The sequence below is a fragment of the Desmodus rotundus genome, chromosome 12 (genome assembly GCF_022682495.2).
Source record: "Desmodus rotundus isolate HL8 chromosome 12, HLdesRot8A.1, whole genome shotgun sequence".
Classification (NCBI taxonomy): Eukaryota; Metazoa; Chordata; class Mammalia; order Chiroptera; family Phyllostomidae; genus Desmodus; species Desmodus rotundus.
This window is the reverse complement of record NC_071398.1, coordinates 64,831,499-64,847,445: the sequence shown is the minus strand read 5'-3', so window position 1 is coordinate 64,847,445 and position 15,947 is coordinate 64,831,499. Positions and strand designations below refer to the sequence as shown.

The following is a 15,947-nucleotide window of genomic DNA, read 5'->3' as shown; positions in this document are numbered from 1 at the left end:
CCATTTGTTACCTGGCCCTCCAGCCCCAGCCACCAGGGCCACTCCACAGAGCAGCTCTCTGTGCTTATGCCCAACAGCCTTAGCCTCAGAGGAACAGGAGTGGTCAGGAGCCAGAGAGAAAGAAAGAGAATGGGACCATATGAGAAGGTCATGGAAGGAAGAATAAACAGACAAAGAAAGCCCTAGAGATGTTATAACAGCAGAGGAAATCTGAGGGAGAAACCACAGATGCTGAGCAAAGTGGAGACATAGAAATAAAGGGAGGAACGAGAGAAGCAACCCTAGGAGAGAAAGGGAGGGGTTTCGAGCCCAAGTTGTAGAGCCAAGTAGATCCAGGGTCAGCCCACGAAGAAAACAAGAAATCCTAAAGGTATATGAACCAAAGAGTAAAACGGCAAAGTATGTGAAGCAAACCTGATGCACCTCAAAGGAAAAGTGGACAAACCCCTAAGGTCGAGGAGAAGGTCCAGATGTTCACTCTTACCACGTTCATTCAACACACAGCTGGACGTTCCTGCCAGTGCAACGAGAACACACAAGGAAGTAAGAAGCCGTACCTACTGGAAAGAGAGAAATTAAGTGTTCCTAAATGCAGTTCACCTGATCGCCTGCATAGAAAATCCCAAGGAATCTACCCCCGGAAAAAAAACCCTTAGAATTAATAACAGTTTAGCAGGGTTGCCAGATGCAAGATAAACATACAAAAACCAATTATATATGTATATATTAGCAGTAAATACAGGGACAGCAAAATTTAAAATCCAGTACTATTTACAACCACTCAAAAATTTAAATACTGAGATATAAAAGTAACAAAACGTGCATAAGACTTGTCTGCTAAAAGCCACACAAGCTGACGAAAGAGATCAAAGGAGACCTAAATAAGTGGAGTACGGTTTTGCAAGATGTTACTATTTGGGGGAAACTGGGTAGAATGTACGTGAGATCTGGCTGTGTTATTAATTTTTATACGTACGTAAGTTTCTCATAGATTTTACTGGTATAAAAGATGTGTAGCACACAGTTTACAAATAATAATAAAATATACTCTATTGGAAATTCCTGATATGACCAATTGATTCTCACGGAAAGTTTCTCTTGATTTCTGCTAAACGCTTGTACTGGTGGCCAACCTGTGGTCTCAAGTCAACCAGGATTTGACAAACGCAACTGCCTCTCTTTTACTTGAAAGGGTTAGAAGAAAATAAAAATGGAAACGAAAGCAAAAATCAAAAACAGTGTTTTAGCAGAAAAGAATGATAGCTCTTACAGTCTTTATCCTCCTCCTCCTTCCCCCGTTTCCAGGCCCAGAAGCAATTCCTGTCAAAAATTTCCTTCCAGGCATTTTTTCCCTATTTTTTCTTTACATTTATTTTACTTTTTTAATTTTATTTTTAATTACACTTTACATTCACCATAATTTTGTAGTAGTTTCCGGTTACAGCAGGTTAGACAGTCATATGCTTTACAAAGCAGTCCCCCCTGATATTTCCAGTGCCCACCCTGGAGCATCCTTGTCACAAAATTGTTGTCTACGGACAGACCACCCTGAAAGCCCCTGATCTCTCTGTGTTATTTCTTAAAACTGCATGTTAATCTACAGTCATCTTTTTTTTTAAGTTTAACCAAAGAAAAGTAATACTAATATTTCATGACATCTCCAGGAGCTTCTTCATTCTATCTCTTGTTCAAGCCCCCACTCAGCCAGATGGCAGGAGTTCGATCTCAGTCACTGGAGGGTCTCCCTACTTCCTTGCATCTAAGTTTCGGGAGCTTACCCAAGCTTGCATTTGGTGTCACCTGTGTCCATTGCCACTCAGAATAGTATTCAGCCATCTGCCCACCTAGATCGCTGCTGCCTCCTCGTCACCCCCAGTTTCCACCAGTTCTTTCTCTCCATGGGCTGCAGGCAAACTTCGGAGCCCGTCTCAGGTCTGTTTGCCAGATACAGCCAACAGACATCTCTACTCCCCAAGTGGGGAGACTCAGGAACTATGCTTAGATGTCAAGGACACAGGTCTCCTTTATTCTACAGTCCTTCAGCCCATCTGGTGTCCTCTGGTGTCCTCACCCCATCCCAGGTTCATTTCATGGCTGGGGAAGGGCTCAGGTTCCCTTGCCAGGTACCTATGGGCATTTCAAGTACCTTTCTTTAAAAAGAAACACAACAACCCTTTTTTCTTTTATTGAATCTAGAGAGAGGGGAAGGGAGGGAGAAAGAGAGCAAGAGAAACATTGATGTTGCTCATGCCCCGACTGGGGACTGAACCCGCAACCCAGTCGTGTGCTCTGTCTGGGAACCAAACTGGCAACCCTTAGGTTTGCAGGACGATGCTCAATCCGCTGAGCCACACCAGTCAAGGCTCTGCTTCCTTTCTGATTCTCTTTCCTCCCAATTCAAATTTTATCTACCCTGCGGGCACAGAAGAGTATGTGGGAGTGGATGTATTCTTCCAAACTTTGTATCTTAGGTCCAGTCCTTGGTTTTCTCTCCTCAGTTCAGCACTCTCTGCTGAATCATCCTTCCCCTGAGGGGATGAGCAAGGAATCCCTTCACTGCCCCTTCACTTGGTCACCATAACTGGAAGTGGAGGAAAACCCTCCTGAGAACCTCAGAATATGACCCTGTGACGTAGTTGACCTCTCCCTGCCTCGGGCTCACTTACTCTCCCTGTCTTTCCCTTCAGCTTGTGGCCCAAATCCTGGAACACAAAGATATAGGCTTTGCGATGGTCGATTCCAAGAAAGAGGCCAAGCTTGCCAAGAAACTGGGTAAGTGTGGTTTTCTTTAGATCTATCAGGAAGAATGAAGTGTCTTGCAAAAAAAGAATCGTTTCATTTATTCTTGCATGATAACTGGGCTTTATGTTTCTTTTCATTATGATGATCTCATATACCCTAGTCTTGAGTTGTAAAAGAGTTTCATTAAATACTGGCCTGAATTGAATGGTTTTACATTAATCATCAGATACATTTTTGTAATAGGTGCAATGAAGAGGGTTTCTTCCTGGGGAAACAGGCTTTCCAGATTTAAACCTTTATTTTTAGATCCTAGAGTTAAAAGGCCAGCTTCTCTATCTCTCTACCACGGTGGTCTCTCTGAGGGACATGAAATCTCTCCTTTTATCACCTCGTATTGCCTTACCTCTTGGTTTCTAAATTAAAGGCTAAACCGCAGCTGGGCATTACCAAGGATGAGCGGGAGAGTTCAGAGGAGGTATGCTTAAATGCCTACACAGCGCGAGTTGTGATCTCTTGCGTCAGTGTGTCAAGCTGAAGCGCAGTGTGCTTTCAGACCCTTACAGCTCTCATCCCGACGAGAAAGCGAGCAGGTACCTTCTCCGGTTTTCAAACGTGCCACACGTGTACTGCCCATTTCACTTTTTCCGCATGACCAGCGAGCAATGGCCGTAGCAAGAGGTTGTAAAACAGCACTGTTGAAGAAAGGTTAATTGGATTTGGAGTAGTAAGCACAGGGAAAACCAAAAAAGGTTAGTGGTTGTTCAATAAATACCTTCAGGTACATGAAAAGTTCATTATCTCTGAGAATTACAAACAAATGTTTTCTATTGTCTTTTCAAGAAGGCCAGCCTTGTGGGTTGTTTTTTTTTTTAACATTTAAATTGCAGGAGGCCGTGTTTAGGTCAGACACAAGGAAGAACTCATCACTGTAAAATGATAATAAGTTATTAAGAATGGCTGGGATATCTCTTTCTCTAGAGACAAATTAAGGAACATTTTTCCTCTTGAGCAGGAAAGCAAAGTATGTTGAACTCTTTGCTTCGTCAAAAGCTATTTAATGAGTTCTTTCTCCTCCCCAGCACCTGTTGATTCCCGAGGCTTCTCCCTTCCCATCGTTAATGAGAAGCTGGATTTCTGGTGAATTTAGTTTGAGGAAAACACTAGTGTTCCAGCGATCTAAGAAACGTAGGGAAGCCCTGACTGGTGTGGCTCAGTGGGTTGGGCGGCGTCCCACAGACTGACCGGTCACCGGTTCAATTCCCTGTTGGGGCTCATGTCTGGGCTGTGGGTTCAGTCCCCGGTCTGTGCATGTACAGAAGGCAACCAGTCAGCATTTCTCTCTCACACTGATGTTTCTGTCCCTCTTTTTCCCTCCCTTCCCCTCTCTATAAAAAATTTTTAAAAATTAAATAACAAAAAAAATTAAAATTTAGGGACGACAAGCTGGGCAAGCATTTGTAAGAATGGCCCAGTGAATATTCTCCCAGGGGAGGACGTGATGGGGCCTAAAAGTCTAAAGAAGCCTTTCCCCAAGCTCAGCCTGGAGGAATTATTGGAGGAGGTTTGTTCTTTGGTCCTCAGAGTTTGCAGGACAGTGGTGTTTTATGAACCTGCTCCTTCACCTCCAGCCTGTCTTCCACTTGTCTGAACTGGGGCAATAACCTCCTAAGTGTTTTCACTCAGAGTGAAATCCAAGAGCAGGACACTGGCTGGTATTCCTCTGGCACCCTTGTGATCAGTCTCTGCCAGGTTCAAGGATACAGGACACACGGCTTGTTTAGATTTAGAAATGGTGCTCCATGGTATGCCTGGGGATCTTCAGATGCACCTTGGGACACAGCATGCAGCGGGTTACCAGCCTCCTTCCCCTAGAGGCTTGCAAAGGAGTTCATTTGGAGAAAGCACTCTCCAGCTAACAGAGAGTTTGAAAACAATTAATCTACAGAACGAAGGAGGCCTAAAGTCGGACTAAATGCCAGCCTCAGCTGCTTGGCCTCTCTGGGGGGAAGTCTTCCAGCAAGTGTTTATTCAAGCGCATGGCCTTGAGCCAAGAGCGATGGAGGGAAGAGAGAAGATGCGCACCCTGCCCTGCAGCATTTTCAGTTCACGGGGGAGCGAGGACGTGCAGAATTCAGCTCCTCTAGAAAAGCAAGCTGTTCGTCCTGGCCACAGACGTTTATGGGGTGCCTGGGGTGCCTGGCGTGCCCAGGCTCTGTGTGACGCCTGAGCTACCAAGACAACAATGGCCCTACCGTTACAGAGCTCGCTGCTGTCGCGAGTGCATGCACATGGAGCTCAGGGAAGATCCATTGAGGCAGGAGAGAGGGGAGTGGCCTTCCCAGGGGAAATGAGTCCTAAGCTGAAACCTGAAGCTGCTGACCAAGACGGCAGAGGGAGGTGGGGGTCGCCCAGACTCGAGGAGCAAGGAGAAGCAGGGGTGTCCAGCCTGCAGCCCGCAGGCCACATGTGGCCCAGGATGGCTATGAATGTGGCCCATCACAAAATCGTAAAGTTACTTAAAACCTTTTTTTTTTTTTTTTGCTCATCGGTTTTCGTTAGTGTTTGCGTATTTAATGTGTGGTCCAAGACAACTCTTCTTCTTCCAGTGGGGCCCAGAGACACCAAAAGTTTGGTCACCCTTGATAGAGAACCATGCTCTGTGACTTTTCGGTTACACACCCTTTCATATCAGCTTGTGGGCAAGAAGTTACAGGGGCTAAGAGAACGGTACTCAAAGGAGCACAGGCCTTCCTTCCTTAGGGCGAATGTAAAGGGTAGGGTTGCATGAGATTGTGGAAGGACTTGAATTGAGGCTAAGGAGTCAGGTGGGCCATGGGCCTTAAAACTGTTTGATAAGGGGAATGGGGTCACAGGATTTTTGGAAATTAAAGCAGTAGTGGGGTAGAGAATAGATTTTTTTAAAGTTAAAATCCAGGTGGAATTGTTGGTTCTTGACTACTTTGATTTAAATTTCCACTTTGGCAGCACTTCAGAGGGAACCAGTCCTAGGATTAATGCTGGTTCCACTCCTCCTGACCCCGAACAGGACGGTTTTCCTGCATCCGGATGATCTTGTCCTGGGGACTCTCGCTTTCTTCCAGGTTTCACTGAAGAAGGAAGCCTGTACGTTCTGAAGGGCGATCGCGTGATTGAGTTTGATGGGGAGTTTGCAGCGGACGTCCTGGTGGAGTTCCTCCTGGATGTAAGTGTTCGTGCACAGCGGCCCTGCGTGGGGTCGGTTGGGTTCAAATGTAGGGGAAGTCAAACCTTAAAATAAGAAAGAACACAGAAGCTGGGTAGCCCCTCTTGGTCTAAGACAGATTTCTGAGGCTTCACAAAAAAACTAAGGAGTGCCTACATCACAGGGCTATTTATTTCTCCTGGGGAGCCGGGCCTTAAGTCACGTTAGAAACTGTCTTATTCATCAGAGGTCACAGATTGGAACTGTGTAGTGGTAACATGTTATTTCTCTTAGCAGTTACACACCCATATCCCCTGAAATCCCCCTGGTCTTGCCCCAGTGCTCCGAACAGGAGATGGGGGTCTGAGGAAGAGGTGGATAGCCACCTGAGGATGCGTAGGGAGAGGAGTAATGATCAGCTGAGCTACCCCGAGTTACCCTCAGTGCAGACTGAAAAAGGGGCGGGACTAATGAGCCCCAGTGTCACCCTTCCTCTCAGCCATGGAGGTATACATGCTCAGGCAAGTAGAGGAACAAACACTATAAACATATTTTATCCATAGATAAACTCACACTTTCAATAACAGCTGTGAGGTCAGGTTTGAGCTGCTTTGAACACAGAGTCCTGTATGGACAAAGAACATCCACCCTTACTGATGATTCTTTAGCTACCAGCCCGTCCACTGTGGTCTCTCCCCTTTTCTCCACAAAAACCCAGAGCGAATGTCAAAGTGAATGGAAGTCACCTCCTACAAAAACGTGCCCGTAGATTGTCCTTGGCGCTTTCATTGACCCATAACCACAAGCCCTGAAAATGTTGAGGGCAGCAACTGAACGACTCTGGCGAGGCCAAGGCTTCCGGAAGTTCGTGACAGAAACCACTCTAGCCATCTTAACCAATAAGCAGCGTGACTGACCCTCACAAATGGAAGTCCCGAGTCAGGGCAAGCTTTAGACTTGATCAGATCAGGGCTCTAGTTCCATTTTTCTCTGTAAATCACAGATGAGGCATCAGTGTGTTGGCTTTGTCCCCCAGCTGACTGTTCCCAAGTTGGTTCTAAGGTAGCCAGCAGCCGGAGCTAATACGTCACATTTCCTCATTAATACTTAGTGAGAAGCAGGGGGGACATCCGGCTTCCCATTGTTGCCTTGAAGAGAAAGCACAACTTCCCTGACAGTTTCAGCAAATCTGCCCTGGACATTCATTGACCAGAATTGGGTTTCATGCCATTCCTGAATCAATAACTGGCAAGAGAAATAGAATTTCCCAGACCAACCAGTCTACCCCTTGAGTTAAAGTCAATTCCTTAAAAGGCGCTGCTGCTGTACTCACTGGGGGAGGGTGGGGTGGATGCTGAGGCACCAACCAAAGCCCACAACTTCCCTGCAAAGGCCTCTGCCTATGTGCCTGATTCCTGGGGAAGGGACCAATGTCGTGTGTGTGTGTGTCCTTTCAGCTCATTGAAGACCCAGTGGAGGTCATCAGCAACAAACTGGAAGTCCAAGCCTTTGAACGCATTGAGGACCAGATCAAACTCATTGGCTTTTTCAAGAGTGAGGACTCAGAATGTAAGTTGCCTGTCTACCCCAGCCTGTCAGTCTAAAGACTAGATTCCCAACGAGATATGTCAAATTACCCATAAAGAGGAGGGGCCATCGGCAAGTCCTCTGGGTAGCAGAGAACCTTCCCTTGCAATGGGACACCTGAGTCAATTATGCAAAGCAGGCAGGGGAGCTGAAAGGACACTAAGGCTGGGCCAAGTTCTCTGGCCTTGAAGGGGCCGGGAGTGCTGGAGTGTTTTACAGAAGAGAAAAGCCCTTCCTCCACTTTTCCACCTGCCCACCCACCGGTTGGATTCTCCCCTACAACGGGGCAAATGGTAGGCTGTCTCCCTGGCATCAGCAGCTCCCGTGGTCACCAGCTGGAGAGCTTCTCGGTCACTTGGACAGCATGAGAGGAAAACTGGGGTAGGGCTGGCCTTAGCAGCTGCAGCACAATGTGGAAAATTGCTGGCCAGCCCAGCTGACCACCAAGGCCGCCTGCAATCGCGCACCACACCCTTGGGTGTGTTCCCTTTGAAAGCTTTGTGGCCAGGTTTTGGGTGGGCACAGGACATCTCACAGCATCAGCACAAGCCATCCGGGGGGCGAGGGTGTAAGTGGGGCCAGGAAGAATCGGACAGGGAAGGAACCAGCAAGATGAACTACCTGAGTACCTTGTCTTAAGCTGCTTTGGCAGCATTAGCCCAATGAGTTAAGCCTTTTTCTGGTATCTGAGCATAACTACGAAAGAGATTCCAGTAGCATTAGTACGAGAGGGAAATGCAAATAAGGGCTGCTTCAGGCTATTTCTGGGAACTCCAAAATATTATGAAATTATCTGTGAAGCTGTGTCTCTACCCCATCTGCCAGCTGGCCTCCTTAGTCATCTCAGCAACCCACCAATTTTCTCTCCCCCATGACCCAACAGGGTGGTCTCCTCATTTGCTACATAAAAGCCTCTATTCACCCTCCTTAGGAGAGTGTTGGGGGAAGGTGGCTGGCCAGGGAGTTTTGCCCCAGTTCTCTAGGTGACTTTATTTCAGTTTTCACATTTCTGGATAGATGCCGACCACTCTCTGGGGTGCTTCTCATGAGGTCAGAGTAGAAAACTGGACCACGTTCCTTGAAGACAGCTACTGTATGCAAGAGGCGAAGGGTTCAACCCTAGCTTGAAGCACCAACCCGAGATTACCTTGCCCCACCCTTTTCCATTGTAATAAAGATATAGACTGGCTCCCCAAGAGAAATGTGTCAGTTCTCCTGACACAGGTCTGGGCCATGCTTTCTATCAGAGCAGGAGTTCGGGAGGCCGAGAGAGGTTCCTCAGCAACAAGAGAATTCTGATGGAGCCCACTGCTGCCTTAAACAGATATAAATGGCTTAGCTATGGCTCTAACCCCTTCCCTTTCTGTACTCACCCGCTTCCCTCTATCATTCTCCAAATCTCCCACCCATCTTCTTCCCTCCAGTCAATCCTCCACCCCTGCTGTCAGACTGCGCACTGCATGTTGTGACAACATCATCACTTTTACGAGGACGAGTGTGTATGAACGTGGATCAGTATGTACGGGTCTCTTGTACATTTTTCAACCCCTCTCTCAGCTGCACTTATTGTGCTTGCCTCTGCTCAGCAGCTGTCCCACTGCTCTGTGGTTCTATAAGGGTCCGAGCCCTCGCTGGGCGGCGAGCCTTTGCTCCCTGTCCTTGTCTTACTCATCTCGGTGTCGCCTGAGCCAGCATTATTCCTGAAATGTTTCTGAGTGAATATTAGAAAAGTCTGCATGCTCCTGGAATTCTAGCAAAAACTTGTGCCTCCAATAATGAAAGGATATAGAATTCCATGAAATGGAAAAAGTTAATCTCATTAAGAATGAATCATAGGATCACTGACTCTCAGGATTATGGAATTTTTGTAGAACAACCACCAGCCTCACCACCAGCATCATTATCATCACCCTGCCATCCAAGGCTTGAAAACCAATGTCTCTGCCCAGTCTGGGTGTAGGAGGCGCATGCAGCCACAGCCCCGTGGCCTCATGCCTCTCCACCAGTGTGGACTCCAGTTCGGGACCAGAGTCAAGCGTGGTCTTTATTCATTGTAAGGGATCAGAATAAAACAAGAAAACTTAAAAAGAGGGAGAGAAAAACTAGGATTTACCCTAGAGAGTATACCTGCTAAGAGGTTTAAAATACTTCTGTGGTGTCGTTTTTGATCGAGTTGCTTGGCACGGTGAGGTGCGTTTCTCACACCGTGCTCGTTCATACAGTGGGGTGCACTCTGTCTCGGGGGCACATTTGTAACCAGCAGTGAGTCTGAGCCAAAGAACTTTTTCTTTTGGTCTGGAGCCTGACAATTCCTCTCCTTGCCCTTGTTCTCTCTAGGTTTTCTCCTTTCCACCTACCAATGTCGTAAAACACGCAAAAGTGTGGCCAAGAGTTCTTGTGGGGGATTGAACGCCAGTCAGTTCAAACTCCTTGGGAAATTGTGGGTTTAACTCATACGAAAGAATTATCTATCTGAATAAGATCTACTTAATAATTATCCGATCAGGATTAATTGGCTTCCCACCCTCTCTGCATTGTTTAAAATGAGAAATGTCTGCCGTGTGCATCTGGAAAATGTCTCTCCCTTCTGTCTTTCCTTCTTAGATTACAAGGCATTTGAAGAGGCAGCTGAACACTTTCAGCCTTACATCAAATTTTTCGCGACCTTCGACAAAGGGGTGAGTGCCTATGAGCCCCAATTGGAGCACTTCATACACACGATGTATTCGAGTTTGAACTTTCCCCCACCCTTTCTTTTCTTTTGGCAACATTAACCACCCTCCACCCATTCATTCTTTTCCCGAAGTGTTAGAACTATGGCAGTAAGTCACTACCGACTGAGAGATGAGTGTGAAGATGTTTAATGCAGAAGATGTAGGGGAATTTCTGAAAACACCCAATGAGAAGCCATGCACCAACCACTCCGGGTCACCTTCAGCACTAAGAACAGCGAGTGTGTGGGCCCAGAGTGTGCGGGACACTAATCACTGTTTCCTGTTCTTACAGACCCCATCCCCCTCCCTGGTTGCATGCTTTCCCTCTTCTGGGCTAGGATGGGGGATGGAATGGGGAGGGGAATGGGCCTCTGAAGCCCTGGGTGCTTTGTCTTCAGGAGAAGTCACTGATGTGCTTCTCTGTGATTCAATTGCTCTTCATTTCCTGGATGTGGAAGGAAGGTGCCTTTATAAGCCAAACAACAGCAGAGATAGAGGGACCTTGAATCAAGAGGTAATTTATTTGGGGTCTACTGAACTTGGAGTATGTTACCCTGGCTCCAGGCACTACTACAATGGCTGCCCTTTGCCCAGGACCTTCTGGGCGGGGGGCACAATTTGATATATTGCACTAATACAACCTCTAATCCTTTAAACAACTTCGAAAGTGAACCCCCCCCCTTCCCACATGAGAAAAAGAAATTTAGCAAGGTTAAGTAATATCCAAGGTCTCCAGTGAATTAATGGTGGTGCGGAGATCCCAGTCTAGGACAATGTGCGCCCCAATCCATGTCCTCTGCTCTGTACCGCACCATTAAGTAGGAGACCCTGTACCCAGCCTTAGAGTCAAGGTGCGCACTCACACACTCACACCCACCTAACACACAGCACACACACATGCAGCACACACAACACACATGCAGAACATACCCCAACCTAACACATCTCCTCACACATACCCACACTCACACACACATAGACACACACACACCCAACACACGCACTCAGAATACTCCAAGTACTCTGCGAACAACAAGTACTCTGGAAAACGAGGACGCCTGTAGGTGCTGAAGCAGGAAAGGTATGGTGATAAGAGACTGTGTTCCGTTCAGACATATATTGAGCCACTTCTACGGCTGTCACCCCAGTTTACAAGCCTATGATCCAGAAGAGAGGTCTCAGATCCAAACTATGTCATCTAAACTTGACGAAAGTTTACCTAATTGGTTGGATTAGAGTTGGGAGAGATCTGGAGCAGGAATAGCAAAAAGAGTAATAATTATCACTCATAAAGTAATTTTTACACGTATACGCCAGGCTCTGTGCTAAGAGCTTTTACAGGTTTCCCCATTTCATCTTCTCAATGCCCCTGTAAGACAGGGGTTGTGTTTACAGTCCACAGAGGTGGAACGGAGGCACCGAGAGACTGCGATTTGCTCATGGTCACTCAGGGAGCAGTGAAGCCTGAGGTAATCTCGGGTCAGCCCGACTCCAACGTCAATGCCCCCTCCGGAGAAAGAACCCGTGCATGTAAAATGCACCGGGCACACAGTGAGCCCGCAGCTTCTGTCAGCTTGCTGTGAGAGCCATTGCTAATAAAGCTAGTCCTTCAGGCCTGGGAGGACGGAGCTTGCGAGGGGATATTAGCAGAGAAGGGGAGGGACAGAAAAGCTAAAACTGAGTCCATCACTGACGGCTCATTCCGATTGGTCAGGAGTGACCAGTGCTGGCTAGGAACTCACCCCAGGAAAGAGAAAGTCAGGTAGACCGTGGCCAAGCAACAGAGCCTCAGTTCTTAGAAGGGTGGTTCAATGCCGAGTTCAGGGTGGGGTCAGCCCTCAGATGTGCCTCTCTGCCCGACCATATGGCTTCATGTCTGCGGCCCGTGAAGAAGGTGAGGCAGGCTATAATTAAAAATGCAGAAGACTCTTTACTAAAAGCTCTATAAGACACTGAGTCATAAGCACCACCATGGGTGTAGCCTTGTGGGACTTCCTGCCATTCAAAAAGGGAAAGACGAAGGGTCTCTCCCTCTGTGCAGAACACGGAGGGCAGAGCTTCCCCACTGGAAGGACTCACTGCCGTTTGGGACGTAAGAGCTTGCGCCCATCAATTAGGGGTGTGGGTGACAGTGCCCAGCAGAGAGGCGGGGCCCAGAAGGCATGGTTGCACCCACCGCGTCTCTCAGGATGGCACACAATTTAACTTTACGGATTGTATATTTCTGGGTTTTTCCTTTTAATATTTTCAGACTGTGGTTGATTGTGGATAACATGGGTTGATGGCGGATAAGGGGGTTGCTGCTGTAGATGAGTTGGAGAAACCTAACGAGGGCGAGATGTCAGGGCAGCTGATGTAGGTTTGGGAATTAGTAGTTTCCAAACACCACCCACATGGGTATGCCCCAGGGAGCTTTAAAACCATGGATTCCTGGACTCTAGCCCTGGAAATTTGGAATCTTTTTTTTTTTTAGGATTTTGACAGGGCCCAGGAATATGCATATGCAAAAAGCGTATTTTGAAAACCAGGGGATTTTACCAGGCACACTGGTTGGGGACCAGAATGAGTCTATGGATCCTGAGCCGAAATCAAGCCCCCCAAGGGAGCAAGAGAGGGTCAGAGGGCTAAGGACGGCGTCCACTCTGCTGCAACTCACAGACTGCCATCTGTCAGTTCTAATTACCCCCATGAGACCTGTCCCTTTCTTGGAGTGAACACTGACAAGCAAAAGCATTTTTTGAACCACATTTCAAGGACAAAAAGAAGCGGTGATTATCCAAACAGAGTTGATAGAGGAGATAGATATCGAAAAGGCTTCAATTCACTGGATTGGTTTCATTTGCAACAACTGAAACGGCTTGCTAATGTGTTAGAAAAACATCTGCATCAAAATTCATACACTTGCAAATGTCAAAAATTGGCCATTGTGCTTTGTAGTCTTCTTGCCTTTGGCAAAATGTATTCCAAGGAGTTTTTTAAAAAGGCACAAAAGAACTCATTATATGGACCTCCTAGGCTTTCGGTAGTAAAATCCATTCTCATACCATTGTTCCCGCCCATGAGCCAGGTCTGGTCCCAGAAGAGTGCCTGGGATGCAGTCAGCCCCATTAAATATTTATTGAACTGATGAATGAATCAATGCCTCAATCAATCAAATCTCCTTCAGTCCTTATCGCCCAAAATACAAATAAAAGAATGAGAAAAGGGACTCTCTGAGACACCAGATGAGGGCACTCCATGGTGGTGGTGGGCATGGAGGGAACAGGCCTCTGGAAAGGTTTGCTCAGCAGTCCCCAGAATTAGACTAAAGAATGTCCCAGGCCCTCCTTACATCCATGAGCTTCCCAATGCATACCGGACACTGACATCCAAGGACCAGAGACCCCCTGCAACACACATGTAATGCACATGTGCACGTACCCGCACACACGTGGGGCCCCGCGAGCTCCTGATGAGCGCCTTCTCACCTGCAGGAAGCCTGGATCCTAGCAGATGGTGACGGGGTGAGGTGATGAGGGAGGAACAGGGGACATCTCACTGGCCATGTGCAGCACCAGTGGAATAGCTACCGGGACAGACTTCGTTAGTTCGCTGCAGTGTCAAGGAGAAAGTGACTTCCTAATGAGGGAAGTTGGTGTCCTGGCAAACTGGGTTTGAACTCTGGCTCTCTCTTCTGTGGGTAGATGATCTTGACAAATTGCCTACTCAGATTGTGCCTCGGGCTCATCATTTGTAAAATAAGTACAATACTAGCTTTTACCTGCTACAATCAGGGTGAGGATTCAGAAAGGAATCAGCCTAACGCACTTGGTAACAATGCCCGGCATGTAGCAAGCACTCTGTGTGCTCACTATTATTACTCTTTTGTTCATCTGATCACTTCCCACTTCACATAAGCAGTGTCCTGGGTTTTAAAATAAGCAGTAAGTGAACTCACAGAACCAGAATCTAGCGTCATTTTCAAGCCCCTCCAAGGATGCGCCCAGCTTTGCGAAGAGCTGTGGGTGAACCCAGACACTGGGCGCACAGTTGCTATTGCCCTGCCCCTCTGGCCCCCACCCATCACCCATACCACCCCCTGCCCCATGGGAGAGGAAAAATGTAAGAAAAAACCCCGTATCTCCCTGTCCCTTAAAACGAAGTAGCATGACCATAAAATCTCCTTTGACCGACTGTCACTCTTAACATGGCCCGTTTTCTCTCCCTCTGAGTTGAAGGCTAGTGTCTTTGTTGAGCACTGTAAGAACTGTCTTTTGGAATACAGTGACCTGACTTAATAGCAGTCAATGACAATCCATGGGGATGCCAGTGTTTCCTCAGAATGGGCCTCCTTGTGTAACAGCTCACACAGCATCCAGTTCCTCCCCCTCCGAGATTAGTCCCAGCTGCCCTGGGGCCCTTGAGCTGTCAGTGTTCCCCGCAGGGCGTCAGCGCCCAGGCAGCTCCTCTTCAGTTTCAAGGGAACCACTGTTCATCCCGAGCTTTCTGGGGCCACAGCTCTGAACTAGAAAAGAATGGCATTTGGTTTTCTCCGGAGCGTGGCACATTCCAGGCCTCTCAAGTCATTTCACAGCAAGAGTTCCGAGTTCAGCAGGTCTGCGGGCGAACACAGCAGCCATTCTGCCTGGATGACACAGTGCAGCCGCTTGAACTGAGAGAGGAGATGCCCTCCGGGCCACTTCGGGCTCCCTGAGCTTTTTGTCTGGTACAGGGGAGCAGCTGGGCCTCGCTGGCTGGGTCCCACCCAGTTTTAGCGCTGAGTCTGAATCCAGGGAAAAGCCTCCACTCCAGACAAACCAGGACAGCTGGTCACCTTCTGACTGCCGACCAAGTAGGCAGTTCCCTGAGCCTGAGAAACCATCACACCAGCCCGGCACTGAGAGATAAGCCTAGGGCCAGGCTTCAACCTGAATAACAAGTAGAGTTCATGAGCTGATCAAGGGTTAATGAGTCAGCCTCTGGTTCTGAGTACCTATATGCTTTAAATGGTTCCCATCAATTGCCTGTTCTATCAAAATTGATTCAATTAAATCAATTCATCCAAGGACACGGGAGCATCTGGGGTGGCCTTTGCTTCCTCCTCCAGCCTGGCAAATATGGTGGTGTGATGGTGGCTGTAGGATTAGATTCCCTGCTTTTCATTCCTTCTGCCCTGACCCCTGCTTGGACCTCCTGGCCAGAGGGGTTTCTTCCTCCCTATCTGTGCTTTGATTGGTCCAGCCAGGCCTTAGGTGATGAGCTCCTGTCACTGCGACATTTAAGTTGATACTGTGCACATACTCTCAAATCTTTGCCAGAGAACATACACACGCCCTAGAGACGGACCACCCGCTGCTACTCTAGACTAGCAGTCAAGGAACCTGTTGTCCTATTTCTAATTGCTACAGGTGGCAAAGAAATTATCCTTGAAGATGAATGAGGTTGACTTCTACGAGCCATTTATGGATGAGCCCATCGCCATCCCCGACAAACCTTACACAGAAGAAGAGCTTGTAGAGTTTGTAAAGGAGCACCAAAGGTACCCAAGATGGCGTGCAAGGGGTGGGGGGGCAGAGTCTGGGGAATGGAGAACTGCCCCTCAGTCCTAACATTTCAGACCCCAAGAGCAACACCCTGGAAGAACTGAACTCAGTGGAATGGCCCTGCAGGTCATGGATCAGTGGTAGGGATGTTGCTATATTTTCTCTTTTTTTTAAATTTTTTTAAAAAAGATTTTCTTTATT

General features: G+C 47.7%; 1 protein-coding gene across 2 annotated transcripts in view; it reads left to right on the top strand.

The window, feature by feature from the left end:
* Positions 1-15,947, top strand: part of CASQ2 (calsequestrin 2) — a 56,861-nt gene that overhangs the window by 18,421 nt on the left and 22,493 nt on the right. For both annotated transcript variants that reach the window (XM_024570440.4, XM_045203891.3), the window contains exons 2-6: positions 2,688-2,772; positions 5,844-5,944; positions 7,381-7,492; positions 10,115-10,188; positions 15,612-15,742. In XM_024570440.4, the coding sequence (XP_024426208.1) occupies positions 2,688-2,772; positions 5,844-5,944; positions 7,381-7,492; positions 10,115-10,188; positions 15,612-15,742 (503 nt within the window). The remainder of the gene's footprint in view (positions 1-2,687; positions 2,773-5,843; positions 5,945-7,380; positions 7,493-10,114; positions 10,189-15,611; positions 15,743-15,947) is intronic.